Genomic DNA, 20,611 nt, shown 5'->3' on the forward strand with positions numbered 1-20,611 from the left:
TGTGTGTGTGTGTGTGTGTGTGTGTGTGTGTGTGTGAGTATGTGTGTGTGTGTGTGTGTCTGTGTGTGTGTGCGGGGGATCAGGAGTTCAAGATCCTCTTGGTTACAGAGTGAGTTTGGGGCTAGCCTGGGCTACACCTGACTGACTCAGAAAAACAAAAAGGAGGGAGATTTACATGTTATGTAAAAACCACTGTGGAGTCCACTTAGCCAAAACAGCAAAGGGTGCCAGAAACTCCCAGGCTCCAGGGAAACGGCAATGTCACCGATCCCTGTGTTCTCTCAGCGCACTGGACAGTGCCTGGCAAACACCGTCTAAACGTTAAACATCAGTTGGTAAACCCTGCAGAATATTCCCGAATGTTTACTCAGAGAACACTTCTTGGTTTTTAATTCTAATATTTCATAAAATACACATTTTCTACAAACAACATTTTTGGGCCAGTGATTCCATAGGAAGCATTTGTCTTTACTATTATTTAGTACAAAACTGTATTTATTTTTTAGGCAGTCTCACATGGCCTAGGGCTGGCGTGACCATGTTGCAAAGCCAAGGCTAGTTTTAGAGCTCCGACTCTTCTCCCTCCTCCCAAATGCTGGGATTCCAGTATGAGCCACCAGGCCTGGCTCTTCAACACCTTTTAAGAAAAGCATATATGGGGAGGGGGGCTTGGCTTCTGTCTTAACGCAGCTGTGCATTGGTAGAATGGCAGAGCTGTGAGAAGCATGTCAGATGCCCATCAAAGTCTCGTTCCCGAGAGGTGTTGGTGCTAATGAACATCTGAGCATCGCCAGACACAGGGCAACATGGTTAAACACACTGAAGTGGAGGATGGGGGAAATTTTTTAGCAATTTTTTTGCCCCAACAAGGTACTTTGTTTCCTCTATGTAGCATATAGGTATATCTCTGGGTGATGGTTAATCTTGTCAACTCGATTGGATCTGAATCAGCCAGGAGACATGCCTCTTGGTAGGTCTGTGAGGGAAGGATTAAAGTGGATGAGGAAGATACTGTCCTAGAGTGGACAGCACCTCTGGCTGTGTCCCAGATATAAAGAGATCTGAGGAAGAGGATGCTGCTTCTGCCTGCCTTCACTCTCACGCTCTATTGACTGAGTTAGTATTAATAATGTTTACGTTTTCCTCAGTGAGCAATAAATTTTCCTAATAGCAGTCTCTGAAGTCTCCAGTAAGAAGATGGGGCCCTACAACAATGATTCTACCTTGTTCATAAATAATGCCTTTGTGCCAAGAAACATCACTCTAAGATTGGCTTTGGATGAGAACTGTGCGAGGTAATTCCAAATCGGCTAGCTGAAATGGTCCACCTTCTTACAATACTTTAACCAGAACTTCAGATAGGCTTTACCACTACTCAGAGACTGGCTACAAATGTTATAGCTAGTCCTCTTGAGACTTAACCATTGTTTTAGATTTTTTTTTTTTTACAGGATCCCATAGAGAGATTGTTACCCCAAGACAGTTGGAAGTAATTCTAAGAAAACAATGCCTCCTCTCCCAATGGTTGAGATGTATGGTTTGGCTTTTCTCAGGGTGGGTTATAAGTTATTATAGGGTTGGAGGCATAATAATAATAGTTAGGCTCAGGAATCTAATTTGGTATAGAAAAAGGGGGATAGGATAGGATAATAAGGGTAGCTTAGTATACCTGCCTGTAAACTATCTTAGCAACTACTAATTGTAGACAATTTACATTGACATACATTCTTATATTTTGGTACACATGCAAAATTGCTTTTGTATTCCTGTCTAGATAATTTGTATGTTGATACTAATTCAAAATTATATTTATCATATTGTATAAGTTCCTATTTGTCTACAATGTTTTTGCAAACAAATGTAAAATTATTTTTGTCATGCTGTATGTACGTATGTCTCTATATCTGCTTAAGATTTTTGTATATTGATACAATTTAAGGATATTTTTATCATATTGCACTATACATTTCTACCTCTGATCAAGATATTTTTACATATCTGTTACAATTTCGAGGTCAGATCGGATAACTGCTTCCATTTACCCCAGGGCAGAATGGAAGCCTGCAGCAATTCTATACCTTGCTGTTATTTGTGAGTGTTTTCTAACAGTCTTTGTTATCCTTTTATCTGGGCTCCTGTGGATTCACAAACATTTGCGTACAGACCTCCTTGGGTCTAAGCATTTCCGTTATTGTCAGAAGTCTTCCCCTAGGAAGAGGTACATTTGGACGAGTTGGTTTCATGTGATAGGAAACATCTTGGGTTTGGAATCTAAGTTCAGGAAATCAGGTTGGGGTAAGTAACACTGGGACATTGTCTTCAAGACCAGAGATTCCCACAGTTCTCGCCACCCGCTCTGGTGAGGTAGGTGCTGTTGATATTGCTGTTGTAGATATGGGGACACTGAGGTTAGGGGAAGTTAAGACACTATTCAAGGTTGTCCTCAGAGTTAAAGTGCTTGAAGCAATGACATGCTCATCTTCATCTTGCCACCTGACTCTTAGTTTCCTCATTTGAAACTTGGAATTATAAGGGCATTTGCTTTACAGGACGATCTGATGAGTGACTTACTCAAGATGCCTTCTCAGTGTTAAAACACCATGTAAGTAAATGCTATCCTGGGGCTGGCAGGGTGGAGTGTGTACTTAACCTGCACAAGGTCAGGGTTGACTTTCTAGCATCAAGAACAGAAAACCACTATAATCTCCCTGTGTTTCAGGTGTGCCTTTGAGGATGCTGATCAAGAGCAGGGATGCAAGGTCAGAGCTAGAGGGAATGTCAAGGAGGAAGGAACCTAAAGGCAGTATCTGCTCTGGTCCATGCCACCCCTTACTACCCCGTGGGTCCCCGTGGGGCTGTCAACTACAACGGAGTATCAAGTACTTCTGCTACCCACTCAAAAACATCTAGGGTGGCATCTGATCCAACCTTGGCAAATGGTGGTACTGCATCTCCGTGTGAAAAGGTGAAAAGGGGGTATGGATGAAGCTGTTGGAATGGAGACCTGAATGCACCAGCTGCCATTTCAGAGCATCCGGCTTTAAGGGGGATGAAGCTGACATACAGGGAGAAGCAGAGCCCAGACAACGAGTTAAAAATCTGGGCCAAGCCATTCCTGAAGCTCATCTCTTGGTCTTCGCAGTTTAGTGAGTCAAGTAATCTCATTTGGGTCCATTAATTGGGCTGCTGTCACCTACAAACCAAGCCCTTTGAATAACAGCTCACAGGCTTGCCCACCCTCCCCTCCCCCAGCAATTTCAAAGCTCTACAGAGGCAGGGGCACAGAATTGAGTCTCCATTGTTTTCTTCCATTTGGTTATAAAGAGGTATCAATGCATGCTAGTTTCAGGAACTCTGAATCACCCTGCTCCATGACAGATGCTGTCAACTCTGGTTGGACAAGTGGGCAGGTATATACAGGTCTCTTACCTTGTTCTCCAGTGTCCCCCCGGTCTCCATCCTGGCCGTCTTGGCCATCTTTACCAGGAAAACCCATTCTTCCCACCATTCCTGAGGATCCTGGTGCTCCTGGAGGGCCAGGGGGACCTTGGGGACCAGGCAGACTGCAGACGAGCTGAGGGCCACCTTTCTGGAAGTCCCTTCGAGCAAAAGCACCAATCAGCGGGTCAGCAGCACATGGAAGGGCACAGGCCAGGAGCACCCAGGAGATCATGGTGGTCACCTGCGGGTGACAAAGGAGCTGTGGCAGGTGAGAGTGGACATGGTTCTGACACTCTCCTGGTCAGTCCGAAGACATCAGGAAGAGGAGGCATAGATGCAATTGCATTTCTGCCTGTCTCTCTTTTCTGCATCATAGACAGCCATCTAGACAAGCCTGTGGGTTATGACCCCTTTGAGGACGGGGGTCACCTAAGATCATAGAGAAAACATAGATATTTACATTATAATTCATAACAGTAGCAAAATTACAGTTATGAAGGAGCAATGGAAATAATTTTATGGCTGGCGGTCATCACAGCATGAGGAACTGTATTAAAGGATTGCAGCACTAGGGGGGTTGAGAATTACTAATCTAAACAGTGTCATCATTTTGTTTTGTTGTGTTTTGCTTCCTGAGAGAGAGTTTCCCTGTGTAGCCCTAGAGATCTGCCAGCCTCTGCCTCCCGAGTGCTGGGATTAAAGGCACGCACCACCACCACCTGGCAGGGCCAGCATATATTTTTTTTTTTTTTGTTTTTTGTTTTTCGAGACAGGGTTTCTCTGTAGCTTTGGAGCCTGTCCTGGAACTAGACCAGGCTGGTCTCGAACTCACAGAGATCCGCCTGCCTCTGCCTCCCGAGTGCTGGGATTAAAGGCGTGTGCCACCATCGCCCGGCAGGGCCAGCATATTTTAAGGGCACATTTAGGTAGCTGAATCCTGTGCTCAGATACACTTTGCAGGGGTCTTGAGAACGAGCCATTCACCATTAGGCTGTCATTCATCCACGTAGCTGAAATGCAGAAAGAACCTACCTACCCCGCCACCCAACAGCCCCAGTGACTGATGACCACAGCTTTGGTCAAATATACAAGTCGAGTTAGAAGAGTGGGCACACTTTGATTGCTGCTGGTGATTTAGGCTGTTTCCCACAGGGACTTGGGGTAGCAAATGAGAGGAGACGCGGGTTCAGCGACTGAGGGAGGGTGATTCCACATGAGCGTGGCAACCTCGGTGCTGGAAGGCCCTGGTAACAACTCTTCTCTGGGTGCTTCTGGTGCCCAGGTCCACACTCGAGGCTCAGAGCTGTCAATCTCACACCCCATCTCACAGTGCAACAGCCTTATGGAAAAGAGGCTCAGAAAAGCTAGGTGACAGGACTGGCTAGGTCATGTGACTAGCAGGTGGTAGACTGAGGTTTGATCCAGGCTACACAGCTCCAAAGTTTTCCCCCTCCTACTCCAGGCTGGGCCATCCTTAACGTTTGTGGCAATAGCATAAGCCCACTAAATATCAGTGTGGAGCATCCTGGGAGCTCCTCTTCTGCCCACGGACATGGTGCAGATACACACACTGGGGCTTGGAGTAGAAATCAGCGGCTTTGCTTCAGGCCTATCAACAAGCTAGATCTGATGCATTGTCACCAATGGGCCTCTTCGAGGTAGCTAGGGCAGAGAACAAACGCGCTGGGCATGACTTCCTGTTACAGGGATGGCTATCAGTGGTAACTTGCTTTGTGACCTCAGGCTAGCCCCTTTCCCTCGCTGACTCCTAGCTTCCCTACCTGAGCAGCAAAGGGCTAGAAGAAGTCAATGGTCTTCAATCTGAAAGTCTACCAATCAGGTTGTGGAGGAGGGGCTCATTAAAATGCAGACGATTGAGTCCCACCCTCTAATTTTAGGTACCTCACGGGAGTAGTTCGGGGGCGGGGCTGCACAATTTTCTTTGGTAGTAAGTCTCTGAGGGTGGCTGGGGCTGAAGGTCATCTGAGTCCTTGTTTGAGACCCGTCAGCTCTGGCGTCGAGCCTTTCCATCATCTCCAGCCTTCCTTCTCGTTGTGCAGATGAAGGCTAGCTGGCTCCATGGCTCCCACACAGCCTTTGACTATGCTCTCAGAGCTCATTCAGGGTTCATGAGTGGCGGGGATGCTGGAGGCAGTGGGGACTTTGCTCAAGCTTTGGAGGTCAAGGCTCTTCCTGGGTCCTTTACCCGTCTCCCTCCATCCCCTTCCTACCCACCCTGCTTTGGTCTTGATGCTGACAGCTACCCAGGCTTTGGGACTGTCTTTGACTGTTCCCCTTGGAACGATCTGACCCCTTCTCAGCTCCTGGTCTACTCCAGGTCAGGACATTTTTTTTTCCAGTACTTGAGAATGAACCCAGGGCTTCACCCATCCCCGGGAAGCTCTACACCTTGGCCGCACAGCTAGCTCCCTTCTTTTTCCTTCTGAGACAATTGTCTCTCGAAGTCTCTCAGGCTAGCTTGAGCTCCCCTCGCTGATGCTAGTTTATAAAGGGACAGAGGGACACAAGCATAGGTGACCATACTTGGTTGTATTTTGTGTGTGAGGCTTGCTCAGCACAATAAATCACGTGTGTTAATATGACACCAACGGTAGGTACTTCTGGAAAACTGGCCCAGACACTCCTCAGACCCCTTTCTCTCTTTCCTCTTCCTGCTAAATGAGATGAGAGTTGTGGGAAACCAGCTGGTGTAATTCGGACTCCCCCCCACCCCCTCCGGTTGGGGCTTGAACCCTGGGCCTCATGTGTGCTGGACAAGTGCTCGGCCATCGAGCTACATTCCACAGCTCTGTTATTTAGGAGCGAATGCACACCCAGAGTCTTGCAGAATGGAAATGAATTTTCCGAGCAGTTTTAAACTGATCTGGAAATTTGTGACCTGTAAACATTTCAGATTAGCAAGAGAGGGAGGGAGGGCGGAGGGAGAGGGGGAGAAGGGAGGGAGGCGGAGTGACTTTTACAAGAATACGCGAACTCCCAGAACAACTGAAGTCATGGCAAAGAGACAGCTAGACCGGAATGGGCACAGGGGTATATCTACCACAGTGTTCTCTATTCTGCCCCGAAGCACAGCTACAAGGACCCTGAGAGGAAGAAACTTGCTCTCGCCAGTCTAATCTTCTCTGACAGAGAGGGGTCAATGTCTCCGTGACAGCTGGCTGGAGCGGGCCCCAGAGCCCATGAGGCGGGCTGCTCTGGGACACACAGGGAGATGTTTTATTTTTATTTTTTTTCTGGAGCTGGAGCCTGAAGGTTCCTGCAGCCCCACAGGCTTTCCTGCAGCTGGAGCCAGGAATAGCTTTGGAAAGAAAGGAGGGACTAGCTCTGCTTCCAGGGCAGAAGGGTGAGACAAGTTTCCTTGCTTCCCAGGCACCTCCGAGAAAAACAAGACTCCAAATAGCTCTGCTCCCCACTGAGCCCCATGCTCACACCACCATCCACATGACACGGCCCTGGGGAGAAAACCGGGGACTGGGAAAGCATGCTTAGAAGGCGGCAAGCCCCCAAGCCATCTAGATGGAGCAACTCTCCCTCAGCCTTTTACATAAACATAGAGCCAACTTGGGGAGGGTGTCAAATCCTACTCCTTCAGTTAGAGATGACACGGGAGCAGGGATAAACTGATATTATTAAGCATCCCCAATATTCCAGGGTCTACACGAACCTCTTTACCTGCATTGTATTATTGGAAAGGCACATTAAGCCCTACAAAGGTAAAAATCACCCTCGTTATCAAAGGAAGAAAGCAAAGCTCTAAGAGGTGAAGTGGTTTACCCATTGCCACGCCATCAGGGAGTAAGCTCTACCCATGGTCAGCTATCTCTAGTGACCATGCTTACCCCATATTGCCTTTCTCCCTTCTGTAACTTTCTCCAGCACCCAGAGAGGCAAGTGGTTAGTGGCAGAAGTAATATTTGAACTTGGCATTGGCTACCCCGGATATACAAATGCTTTTCATGTTGTCAGCATTGCTTAGATGTTTTTCCTTCCAAGCATCCCAAATTATAGACGGGACCTTGAAGCATACACCGAAGCCACACGTGTGATATGTTGTATTCTGTTTTACAGCTTTATATACACGCACACCACATGACTTTGAAAACATCCAAGTGATAGTTCTGCTTTCTCAGGACACTCGGGTAATCAGATACTCGAGGACAACCTTTTGTCCTCTGGGGTGTGGTGATGCACACCTGTGATCCCTGCACTTAGGTGGAAGCCGATGGATCAGGAGTTCAAAGTCATCCTCAGATACAGAGCAAGCTCAAGGCCAGCTTTGGCTACAGGGCACCCTGTCTCAAAAACACACAGAAAAGGAGGCCAGAGAGATACTCACCAGTGAAGAGCACTGGCTGCTCTTCCAAAGGACCTGGGTTCAATTCCCCCCCCCCCCACACACACACATGGCAGTTTACAACTGTCTGCACAGTTAGTTCTAGATCCTACACTCTCACACAGACTTACCATGCAGGCACAATACCAATGCACATAAAATAAAATTAAGCACACACACACATACACGGGGGGTGGGGGTGGGGAAGAGGGAGAGAGGCAGACAGACAGACAGCGAGAACTAAACAATGAAATAGTTCCTGTGTTTTGAAAACTCTCTGCTTTAAAGGACAGGATCATCCAGAGCCCTGACTCTACCATAACCCCCTCTGGAGTGTTCATGATGTGGGGTCCAGCTAGGGTCCTCGCCAAGAGGTCAGGGTTGGGATTTGCAAAGCCCCCCCATCCCATCCCATTAGTCATTCCTCATTTGGACTTTCAACACCCTCCCTTCCTGTGCACACTCCACAACTTTCAACACCCTCCCTTCCTGTGCACACTCCACAACTCCCGGCCTCTTCCACGCGCCCCAGCCAGAGCTGAAAACCGTTCCTCAGGCGCCTCATTCTTCAAGCTGGTCCAGCAGCTTCTGGTTGTAGGCCACAAACACAGGAATCCCTAACAGACCCCATAAAGGCCCTGAATGACCTGGCCTCTGCTCCTCCCTTCCTTGCTTGTTGGCCAGCTACAGGGCCTCTATTGGGCAAAGGCCCAGCATCTCTGCTCTTGAGGTAGCACCTTGCCCTCAGGCTCATGAGCCTTTCTTCCAGGTATTCCCTAACCTACTCTCCGAGGCTGCTCTCTTTTCGGTCCTAACTCTTTGTTTCTTCCCCTCGCTCCTGCAGGGGTTTGTGTTATCATCCCTTTCATACCTGAATCCTGTGGAGCATGGGACTGCAGCGGGTCACCTGTTTATAAACTTCCAAGCATATACAGATATTTAAGAACTATCTGCCTGGGGGGCTGGAGAAATAGCTCAGTGGCTAAGAGTGCCTTCTGCTTTTCCGAAGGACCTGGGTTCGATTCCCAGCATCTGTATGGGGCAGCTCACAACCATCTATAACTGCAGAGCATCCAATGTCCTCATCTGGCATCCGAGGGTTTCCCCATATATGAGGTGTACACACACACACACACACACACACACACACACACGCACACACACACAGAGAGAGAGAGAGAGAGAGAAAGAGAGAGAGAGAGCTCTTAAAAAAGAAAACTAGCTGATTAATAAATGTTTGAGGCTCAGAGAGTCTGCTGAAAGAGAAAAGGAGTCTAAACGACAGAGGGCATGGAAATCACTCATTCAAGCAACTTTTCTTTTCCATTTTTTTCTTACCTGACCCAGCCAGAAATTCTCCCTGGGATTGCTCAGACAGACGTCTGCCTTTTTGTCCCTGTCTCTGGGGCTGTGCTTGCAGAATGCCACACATACAGCAAATGTTCCCCAAAGAGGGGTTCAATTGGTTAGAAAAAGAAATGAACCGTTACCGCCCCCTTACCTTAAACAGTGTCATCTAAATTGTTCTTTCTGGCTATGGGTTGGAAAGGAGGCCTTCATCAAGTCTTCTTGCTAAAGTGGAAAGTAACGAGAGTTAAATCCCAGAAATGGAATTATGAGGTGTTAAACTTGGATGTGTTTTGAAGTCTGGTTTTAATCTGTCCCGTCCTGAGCTTCTAGCTGCTCAGGAAAGTAGCTAGTGATTCATGAGTACGCATGTTCCAGGAAAGCCCTGGGAGCCCATGGCTCCAGCCTGGAGCCCGCTGTAGGGCAAGAGCTGTCTCCCCCCACACTTCACAGGACATAGCCTCTGGCTCATTCTTGAGGGCCTTCTGTCGATGTTGTGACTTGAGAAGGGGCAGAGGTGGGGATACTGGCCTTCCTTGTATTTTTCTCGAATGTGGTTGCAAGCGCAAATGCCAGGAATGCTTTTCTGGGCCTTGAGTGAGGCCGTGAGACCCAGGTGCTGACCATGCTTTGCGCGAAGATCTGAAGATCTCAAACGAACAGTTCTTTTCTCAGTGGTAAAGAGCCCCGGGAAAAGCAGGCACTTGTTTTCTTAACCATTTTTAATCCACAGAGTCGGTGTCAAGGCTGAGACTACATCACTAAACATTCAATCCGGGGGTAGATACACTCAACACTGCAGGTGATCACCTGTTCCCCCTCCTACCCTGCTCCCCAGAAGTTCTCTCGGTTGCCCACCTCACCCTTGAAGCCTTAGGGCTGGTCTCATCTCCTTGGGAACACTGCCTACAGTCTAAGGTATCTGACCTACAATGCACTTGGGCTGCCCTGTTCTGCCTTTCAAGACACACGACCCAAATGTAGTGATGATTCGCTTCTCTCTCCTCCTACTGGGAGATCTGGGGAAGTGGGGGCCTTGCCTGTCTCTGTCCTTAACACTGGAGCCTAGTACAGTGTCACATACAGTGTATGTTCAATACGAGTTAAGAGACCTTGGATGCAACGGTCGCTCATAATCCATGAAATACCAACAGAATTTGGATACATTTGTGGTTGACAAAGCCACACTTAACTACTACTAAGAATGTTAGAGACCCAAGCGCTAAAACTGCAGTTCAGTTGAGGCTCACAGTCCCCACCTCCACCCGGAGACCCTGGAGTGCTGTCCTGCCTTGCTTCATCCTCAGTGGAAGAGGACGTCCAGATTGGATTCAACAGGGCAATTCTCCCTATGTACAGCTGTAGAAGGCACAGGCTGGTGGCTGGGGTTACAGAGAGCTTGCTTGCAGATGGATGAAGACAGTTGAAAAATTTGCTTTGATGGCAGTGAGAATTCTCTAATGGAAAACACCCTGCCTTCCCTAATTCCAGGAAGCAAATTGGAAGCAGTCCTCTCCCAGTTTCTCCAAATGCTGAGGTGGCCTGGAAGAGAGGGGCTGGCTGCAGCTCTTACAGAGCTCTCAGGACACCCCCTTTTCTGGGACCTCAAGTTTGGGGCCCACTTGGAAACAGCACTGCCCAGAAGAAAGAGAGACAGAGGATTTTAAAGTGAATACAGAGAGTCAAAAAGCAGGGGGGGAGGGTCTTCTTGCTGAGAAATGTTTTAATTCCTCCTATTTTTCTCCCTCCCTACTCTTGGCTCTGCCTAGGAACAGAGGTCTAAAGATAAATTATGACCTAATGAGAGGTCTCAGGAGCTGGGATCTGGCTGTGCTTGTCTCAGCAAGCATTTCTGAAGGCACACAGGAAGTCAAGTCTTGGAAATAATATCGAAGGATCCTATTTTCATCTATATGTACTGCGGGACCTTCAAAATCAACAACTATACCATTCACCATGGTGGGCAGCGCAGATCAGCCTTCTGGCTCAGGCTGCTTCAGGTGTGAACCTCCACTGAAGAACCTGCTACAGGAGTCAAGGGGTGGAGCCAGGCTCCTGGTCATTGAAATGGAGACCAGCAAGCTCTACCCTGCCTGTGGCTATTGTGCCAAGTGGAGGACCAAGGAGGACAACAAAGGAGAAGGATGCAGTTGCTGGGTGGGATGTGAAGGGTGTTTGTACTTCTGTCTTCATGTTGCCAGAGGGTCGGCCTTGGGCATGGCAAACCTGTATAGTGGGAAGAATAATTGGATGGGCATTGTCCAATAGGGAAAGGACACAAGCCATAAACGTCATTTAAAATTACCTCATGGTCACATTAAAAAGGCAAAAGGAAGCAGGTGAAATTAGCTTCAGTGTTGTTTAGGTCAATGTGCCATGTCATTTGAACATATAAGCTTCAAAAAAATCATTAGTGAGGCATTTTATAACCTAAAATTTTTAAAAATGTATTTTATTTTTATTTTATGTGTATGGGTGTTTTACTTGCACGTATGTATTTGCAGCACATGTGTGTCTGGTGCCCGTGGAGGCCAGAATAGGGTTATGGAAACATCAGAACTGGACTACAGACTGGAATATAGGCATTCACTGTGGGAGTGCTAGGAATTGAACCCGAAGCCTTTGGAAGAGCAGTCAGTGCTCTTAACTGCTGAGCCGTTTCTCCAGTCCCATAGTTTGCAATATTTAATTAACACTAACTTTTGAAACCCTGTGAGGTTTTTCACACTCATGACTCAATTTTTAATGTTATTTATTAATGTCCATTGATTGTGTCTATATTTGTGTATCTGTGTGTGTTTCCGCATTCCACAGTGCATCCCAGTGTGCATGTGGAGATTAGTGGTGTGTTCTTTCCTTCAACCATGAGGGTTTCGGTTGAACTCAGGTTGGCAACACCCACATGGCAGCCCTCTGTAGCTGGCATTTCAGGGGCTCCAACTCCCTCTTTTGGCTTCCACTGGCACAGCATGCAAATGGTGCACATACCTACATTTGTGTAAAATACACAAGACAGTTGCTCTCCAGACATGCTGTACTCTAAAGAAGGTTGTAAGCAGCAAGCTTACATGTCAATTTCTTTAAGATTACAACATGGAAGAACAGGTTGATAGAGGCTGAAAACAACTTTGTCACTGAGGAAATTCCATTTGGTGAGAGTCATCAGCTGGAGACTGGAAAGTTCAGTGGGTAAAGCATTTTCAATTCTTGTGTGAAGAAGGCCTAAGTTCAAATCCCTAAAACTCGGGTAAAGCTGGAGACAGTAGTGTGAGTCTGTAATGCCAGCGCTTTTATAGTAAGATGGGAGGTGGAGACCTAGGACACCTGGGAAATTCACAAGACAGCTAGAAGCAAGCATGAGACTGAGTACCAAACAAGGTGGGAGGCGAGGCTCGACACCCGAGGCTGTCCTGTGCCTTCTGCATGCACACTGTCACATGGGCGTGTGTGCGAGAGCAGCTTCCGTATCCACTGAGTTGCCCTCTGGTACCATCCTGTGCCCCTCTGTTTCTTTCACATCTCTGTTCCTCCTACCGAACATTTCTGATCCTCACGCTCCTACTCTGGAAGGAATCAACCCATTGTGGCTGCACTGTGGCAGAAGTCACCCCAAAAGGTGGCAGCCCAATGTGGTGCTTATGACAGGTATGTCCATACTCAGGCACGTGAACATGCAGAGAGAGAGGAAGAGAGGGGGAAACCCCTTGAATTTCTGGAGGGCCTGGCATCCTGCTGGTCCTGCATTTCTTCTCATAGTCCTAAGAGTCCAATTTATCTTATTTTATTTTTTTTTAAAAAGGAAAGAAATCATCTTTTTTTCATTTTACATACTAATCCCAATTCCCACTCCCTCCCCTCTTCCCATTCCTTCCATTTGCCCCACCCCCATTCATTCCTCATTGCTTTGGGGAAGGTCCAAGGCTCTCCATAATATATCTAGGTATCCATCCAAAGAGAGTGGGTTCCCCAAAAGGCCAGTACAAGCAGTAGGGATAAATCCTGGTGCCACTGCCAGAGGCCCTGCAGTCTGCTTCAGCCATACAACTGTCACCCATATTCAGAGGGTCTAGTTTGGTCCTATGCTGGTTCCTTCCCTGTCCGGCTGGAATTGGTGAGCTCCCATTAGCTCAGGTAGACTGTTTCAGTGGGTGTCACCATCATGGTCTTGACCTCTTTGCTCATATTCTCACTCGTCCCACTCTTCAGCTAGATTTTGGGAGCTCAGCCCAGTGTTCCTCTGTGGGTCTCTGCCTCTAAGAGCCCGATTTTGGCATCTCCACTTTGCAGAAGACAAAACAGAGCCCAGAAAAATGGAAAACCATTTTCTCATGTCAAGCATATCTGGGGGAACCAGCCCTGCCAATGCCAGACCCAAAGGTCATGGTTCTTCATCTTAGCCCCTTCACTAGCAGGAGGGCCCCAAAGAGGTTAGTGATATCTGCATGGCCAGGGATGTATGCAGAGAAATAGGCCAGTTACAGAAGAGGACACATCTGGGGGAGGACCATTAGCTTTAGAAAGGGCTTGGAACAGAATTACTTTCAAAACTGGACTGACAATAGCCGGGGATTATCTGAGCAAATTGATTTGTGCAGGGTTCCTCTCATGGAACTCAATGCAGTTTTCAGGGCTCTGACTGGCAGGAAAAGTTTGGGGAACTTTGAGCATCAGTCTGGTACCCCTTAGGGAGCACTGGGGAGTAGGAAGCATTGGTACCAGAGTATAGAAAAGATGCCCAGTCAGCAGGGTCAGGATTAGACAGGAAAGGAGGTAGAGACAAAAAGCACTTTCTTGGGCTGAGGAACAATACTAGCAGGAGGACCTGATTTTGATCCCCAGAAGTAACATAAAAACAAAAGAAGACACAAAAGGTATCCAGTAGGGTGGAATGCACTTGTAATTTCATTCCTGGAGAAGTAGAGACAGGCAGATCTCTGGGACTCCCTGGCTAGCCAGCCTAGCCTACTTGGTGAATTCCAAGCAATCTACGCCTGACTGGGGGTGGATGGGGTGGACAATGTCTAAGGAATGACAAATGAGATTGTCCTCTGGCCTCTGCATTCCTCAAATGCACAGGTACTCACCAGCACATGCACACACACACACACGCACGTGCACACACACACACACACACACATTTTCTTGGGGGTAACATTCTTACTACTTCAAAGAGACAGAATAGCTTCAAAGATGACTTTGAGCTTGTGTAAAGAATTCCAATTCACCCGTGCCATGGCACACTACAGAAACACGTCTGATGTCCCTGCTAGGACCCGAAAAGGCACTGCACATTCGAATATGCCGCACTAGTTCAGTTAGAAGGAAGGGCAGAGGTATTGGCTAGAGAGATGTGTAGAGGAGCTGAGTTCGTTGGTGGTGGAAAGCTGAGTCATGCAAGCAGCAGACAACAACAAAAAAATCCCATGCAGAAGAAAGAGCATAAATAAAGCCAAGAGAAGAGAGGTTTTTTAACAATGCTGAATGACATTGTCACCATTAGTGCTGCTGGTCTAGGGTGGACAGTCTCTGGCAGATGGTCACTTAAGGGAAGGACATTTGAAAGCTTACAAACCAGGCCGTTCTGTGGTTGCAGAACAGAGAAGCACCACACCGAGATGGATAAAGGCTTTCTTGTGTGATGGACAGGAGGGACTGGGCTGGGAGGCCACTCTGGCCACTGTCATAGCTTGGTTGAGCGTGAAGGTCCTGGGGTGGGTCACAGAGATTCTAAACAATATATAGATATAAATGAGGTTTGGGTGCGGGGGCTGTGGCTCTGCAGGTAGAGTGCTTGCTTAGCATACACAAAACCCTAGGTTCGATCCCCAGCGCTGCACAAATCTGATGTGGTGTTGCGCCCCTGCAGTCCCAGCACTCAGTAGGTAGAAGCAGGAGGATCAGGAGGAGTCAAAGGTCATCCTCAGCTACATAGTGAGTTCGAGGCTAGACCGGGCTGCAGGAGGCCCCGTCTCCAACAAAACAAAGACAAGGCTTAGAGACAAGCTGTTTGAGGAAAGAGGGACAGAGGAGAGAACTGTGAGAAACTTGATTTAATTTTTTTGACCATCATTTACATTATTTTATCTGAGTTCCGTCTACCCCCATTTTAATGTATTTAGAGAAATATCCAGAATAAATGAGATGTTAACCCTGTGAATCCGGGTATTAGATTCAGACATAAAGGGTTAAGTATCTTTGCTATCTGTGCAACCTGAGCCTGTCCTTAAAGTAACTGAGTCAGAGAGAGAGAGAGAGAGGAAGAGAGAGAGAGAGAGAGAGAGAGAGAGAGAGAGAGAGAGAGAGAGAACTCTCGTTGTCATGGAAACGAAAGCGCACAAGTTCAAGGCCCGAGGACTTGGCACCAAATAGATGCTCAGTAAACCACAAGGCTCTTTTCCTTCTTAACCCGTGAGCCACCAGGCGGAGCCTGGCATATGGCAGGCTCTTTAGAAAGGTTTGAATTCCTGCTGTAATGACCAAGTTAGAGGGGTAGAGGCAGAAGCCCTTCCCCATCCCGGGGCGAGTTCTCTGCTACCTCATCTCGCGCCTACAGCATCCAAGGTTCCTCCAGGTCCTCCCCACCCTCTGCGCTGCAGGGCACGACACTCACCCTCTCTACCCCGCGCCACGTCCAGCTCTGGTGGTGCTCGGTCCTGCCTTCAGCGACGGCAGATGAGGGGCCGCAGACATAGTTTTCCCATCCCGTCATGGGAGGGAGCGCCTTCCTTCCCGGTCACGTGCACTGGCCAGCAGCTGGCGCTCTTTGTCCCTTCGGATTTGAGAAAGACTTCCAGCGTAAGGGGCAACTTGGGTGTGCCGATGCAAGCATGTGTGTAGAAGTTGCCCGAGTATTTGAAGGTTTATAGTACTCGAGCCATGGTTACCGGTATGTTTACCAGTATCTGCAGAACCATCTGTATGTACAAGCGGGCATCTATCTCTCGGTGGATCCGAGGCTGTCAGGAGAGAGCATTTCCAAGCATTTCGAGTATGCATGTATTTGAGAGTGATTACACGTTATGCATACACGTCTAATTGTGTGTGTGTGTGTGTGTGTGTGTGTGTGTGTGTGAGAGAGAGAGAGAGAGAGAGAGAGAGAGAGAGAGAGAGAGAGAGAGACATAGGTCATGCACCCAAACATGCATCAGACCCTAGCATGCACATGTGCAGACACATGGTGAAGGCTGAACTTAATATGTAACTGGAGCTTGTATTATGTCCAGGGTGTATCTTATACTGGCTAAGGATCAGTGTCGCGTGGCATTGGTGAGGATGTATCGGCTTCTTTTCTGTGTGTTCACACACACACGCACGCACGCACACACACACATGCACGCACGCACACACACGCACGCACTCACGCACATACACACACACACGCACACACACACACACACACGTTTGTGTGGGTTTTCTCTGGATATTAGTGTTAATGGGAACAGGCAACTGTGTCCTAGCCAACACAGGTAGAGAGATTCCATTTAGACAACAAGCAGATACCAGAAGAAGAGAACCCGGGAGCCTGTAATTAGCTTCTCTCCGTTCCTTCTTCTGCTCCCTTCCTCTAGCTGCTAATGTTCCACGGGGCAGTAGGAGCATCTGGCTAACAGCTGCCATAAGATGCAGTCAGAATTTTAATGTAGTTACGCCATCCTAGATAAGTCAGTGAACTGCATCGACTGTATTTCTCTTTCTGAGGAGTGGGAAGAATTATAATGATCTCACCTGCACCTGTTTTCCTTCCCATAGCCGTGACATTCACCCATTAGGCACTTAGGAAGCTATCAAGGTAGGCAGAGACTCATTAGTAATATTACATAAATTTATAATTTGTGATGATAATAAATGAAATACTAATAACATATCTTATATAAAGCATTATGTGTTATATAATATAAAATAGGTGATGATATAAAGAGATGTATTAATGAGTTCAATGTTTATTCAACAAATTTTAGAAATTAAATTACAATTTTTTTTTTTTTTGGTTTTTTGAGACAGGGTTTCTCTGTGGTTTTGGAGCCTGTCCTGGAACTAGCTCTTGTAGACCAGGCTGGTCTCGAACTCACAGAGATCCGCCTGCCTCTGCCTCTCGAGTGCTGGGATTAAAGGCATGTGCCACCACTGCCCAGCTTTAAATTACAATTATTTATTTATGGTATTTGCATGTGTATGGAAGACAGTGGGTCTCAGACTAGACATGCCTAGATGGTAGGCATGAGACCGTGTGAGCCAATTCTTCCTCCTGTGTGGTCTCCATGAAAAGGTACCAATTTCTTCTGAAGTATTAACTTCAGAGGCATAGTTTTAGTCTGTCTTGAGTCATAGCTTCTTGTCACTTGGAAAGAACCTGCTTGTGACAAGAGACAGTGACGTTCTCACATAAGAAGAATTGGACGGTACAGAGAACTGTGACTACTTTATTAAAACCTTTGTTCCGATACTTGTAATAGTTGTGATAAAAATCCCATTCTCTTATTCTTCCTTTATCTTTAAACTAGCTTCAATGAGATCCTGTCAGCTACTATAGAGGGAGACCCACCGCAGTATCCTCTCAAGCCTAGCTCAAGCCTTTCCTCTTGTAGAAAGTTCCTTTAACACAAGACTGTATGGACAAAAAGCTTTCTTTGAATTATTCACGGATAAATTATTAACTGACGAGAGACTGGGTCCCCACAGTCTCTCCGTGCTTCTCTTCTGATCTCTAATGATGCTGTGCTCATAGTCTGACATGTTGTAGGGGGAGCAACACACCATAGACATCAGCCACAGTGTGAACCAGTCTCCAGCCTGCTCTCCCGAAACATCACAGTCTAAAGCCCTTCTCAGTTGCCCCACCCATTGGCTAGAGCCATGTACTGATTTGTGTGCCTCTTGCTTCCATTGGGTAGGTAGGTCTAGGCTGCATCTAAGTCTTTAGACTCACTAAGGAGGAAAGGCCCTGCAAAGGAATTTAGGCCAACATCCCCATTCCATGCACAATGCCAGGAAGCATGGACGGTTAGAGGCTTTGATAGCTGTGGAGCGGACATGAGATCCAACGTCTTTTGACTTACACCCATAGCTAAAACATGGACCGCTCTCTTTGCCCTTTCAACCCCTCTCTTACTCCACTCTTGGCACGAGAGTGTCTACAAACCATCACTGAATCATTCCAAAAGTTAGCGGCCAAGAACCAAGGACTCAGATGTTTATTTTCAGTACAGGGCTTAGTGAAGTTCTCCAGAATGAGGTCATTCTAGATGGGGTGTCAATAATGAAGCAAAGTTGGGGAGACAGCTGTTGTGGATATGCTGCCACTCTATGGACTTCTGGGTTGGTGGGCCTGGGGACTTGTGCCCACGGTTGTGATGTCATTTGATGGAACAGATCAAGTTAAAATACCATGAGGTTGAAGCAGACACTAGCTACTTATGTTACTTAGGATGAAACAAGACAGTCAGCCAGCCCCAAAAGAAGTGTGAAGATTTAAATTTACATATAAATTTTGCTTTGGAGTTGTTATGAACATAGCAGTTCTGTTTCCAGGAATTTGTTCTGGAAGTATTTGTTTGGACCTGTTTGAACTAATAAAGAACTTTAAACATGTAGGCAGCAAGTTAAATAAATCAGTACACACTTGTATACAAACAAAAGTTCACAAAAGCAAAACCCAGAAGGGAACACAAAAGATTCCATATGATTGTGTTGGAGCATACCTTTGCCTCGGCACTCAGGAGGTTGAAACAGGAGGATTGTGAGTTTGAGTACAGCCTGGGCTATCAAATGTTGTTTTAAAAAAATTACTCATGGCCAGGCAGTGGTGGCACACACCTTTAATCCCAGCACTCAGGAGGCAGAGGCAGGCGGATCTCTGTGAGTTTGAGGCCAGCCTGGTCTACAAGAGCTAGCTCCAGGACAGGCTTCAAAGCTACAGAGAAACCCTGTCTTGAGAAACCAAAAAGAAAAAAAAAATTACTCATAAAGTGAACCTTATTCCCTAGGGAGAGGAACTGGAAAACTAAGGAGAGACACATTTATTTTCCACTGTGTGTCTTGGAACGATGTGCATTTGAAAGCCGTGGGAGTGTTTCACTAATTTAGCACCGTGCTTTCTGATAAAGTAGAAATAAAGCCCCGCGTGGCAGTTCTTGCAGAGTTTTCCTTTGCTATTATGGATGGGCTGGATCTGTGGGTGTGGCCGGGAGTTCAGAAAATTAGCAGTGAACTCCCTACAATGACACACTATTTAGGGAAATAGTGGAAATGGAAGTTTGTTCTTCCAAGGCACAGCAGAAAGGAACGAGGCACAGTGACGGGTCTTTCCTAGGTTACCTTAGTGAGTGACCTCACCCCTTGCTTGACCCTGGGCACAAGTTTCTCTACTAGTGCATGGATAGAGTAGTTTCCATGGGAAGGGAAAGAAGAAACAGAGGAACTTTCTAGAGCAGAGTGGTTTCAGGAAAGCTGAAGCTTTAAAGGGGCTGGAACTCCTGCAGAAATGAAATTAGACCAAAATAAACACCACATGCAAGTCTTCAACGGGAAGCGGCCAGAAAAGCTCCAACCAGATTCTAGATGTAATTTGCAGGGTTGTGACTGGAGAAATTTCATTTTCGAATCAGATCAAAGAAGGAAGGAAGGAAGGAAGAAAGGAAGGAAGGAAGGAAGGAAGGAAGGAAGGAAGGAAGGAAGGAAGGAAGGGACCCTTGAGATGGTTTCTCAAATGCATGGCTCAGAAACCAAAAAGCTGAGCATCGCTAACTCACACCTGTAGTCCCAGCACCAGTGAGGATGATACAGGAGGACTGCTAGGAGTTTGGGGCAAGCCTGGGCTACATAGAGGTGGCCCAGTGAGACCAGGTCACAAATAGGATAGACACATTGTTTGAAGGAGGGCCTCAGATTGCTTCGCAGAATCAAGCTCCGAGGAGCAGGTATGGGCAGGACTCGCCACAGGACTGCCAGCGCAACCATGGGAGAGAACAGGGAAAGTAAAGTCTCCATCTCTGCCCTGTGTCTGGGATGAAAGAGCAGAAACCACAGAATGAACTGTAGAAGCGACCTGAGCTCTGCCTGAGGCTGTGTGTATCTGCAGGAGGTCTGTGCACTTAAGTAGCACTCAGAAAAGACGTGTGCATGTTAGGTCTACTCTCCTTGCACCTGGCAGATGTATCTGCCCACAGCAAACTACATACATGTGCCTACTCATCTCTATAATGATTTCTAACTTCCATGCCTGGGGACAGAGAACCAAACTTGGGACCTGGGATGGTTGCAAAGTGCCACGTGAGTAGTTATACAGTAAAAGGAAAACAAGTTCTTCTTTTTTTTTTTTTTGGTCAAAAGAAAAACCAGTTTAAAAACCAGAGTCTTGCTGTGTAGCCCTGTCTGACCTTGAACCTGAGCATTGTGATTCCATTGAACACCATGCCTGTCCATTTCATTAATGACATTACTCAGATTAGATCTAAGGTAGTAGCAAGTAGC

The 20,611-nt window shown here is 47.1% G+C and overlaps 1 protein-coding gene across 1 annotated transcript in view; it reads right to left on the reverse strand.

Moving 5' to 3' along the window:
• C1qtnf2 (C1q and TNF related 2) overlaps positions 1-15,862 on the reverse strand; it is a 17,128-nt gene extending 1,266 nt beyond the window's left edge. Inside the window, exons 1-3 of the mRNA XM_005368182.3 lie at positions 15,753-15,862; positions 9,297-9,367; positions 3,430-3,682 (exon numbers count right to left, since the gene is read on the reverse strand). Coding sequence (XP_005368239.1) covers positions 3,430-3,682; positions 9,297-9,311 — 268 coding nt within the window. The 5' untranslated portion in view covers positions 9,312-9,367; positions 15,753-15,862. The remainder of the gene's footprint in view (positions 1-3,429; positions 3,683-9,296; positions 9,368-15,752) is intronic.
• Positions 15,863-20,611: the final 4,749 nt, after the last annotated feature.

Source organism: Microtus ochrogaster, unplaced genomic scaffold, assembly GCF_000317375.1.
Source record: "Microtus ochrogaster isolate Prairie Vole_2 unplaced genomic scaffold, MicOch1.0 UNK30, whole genome shotgun sequence".
Taxonomy (NCBI): domain Eukaryota; kingdom Metazoa; phylum Chordata; class Mammalia; order Rodentia; family Cricetidae; genus Microtus; species Microtus ochrogaster.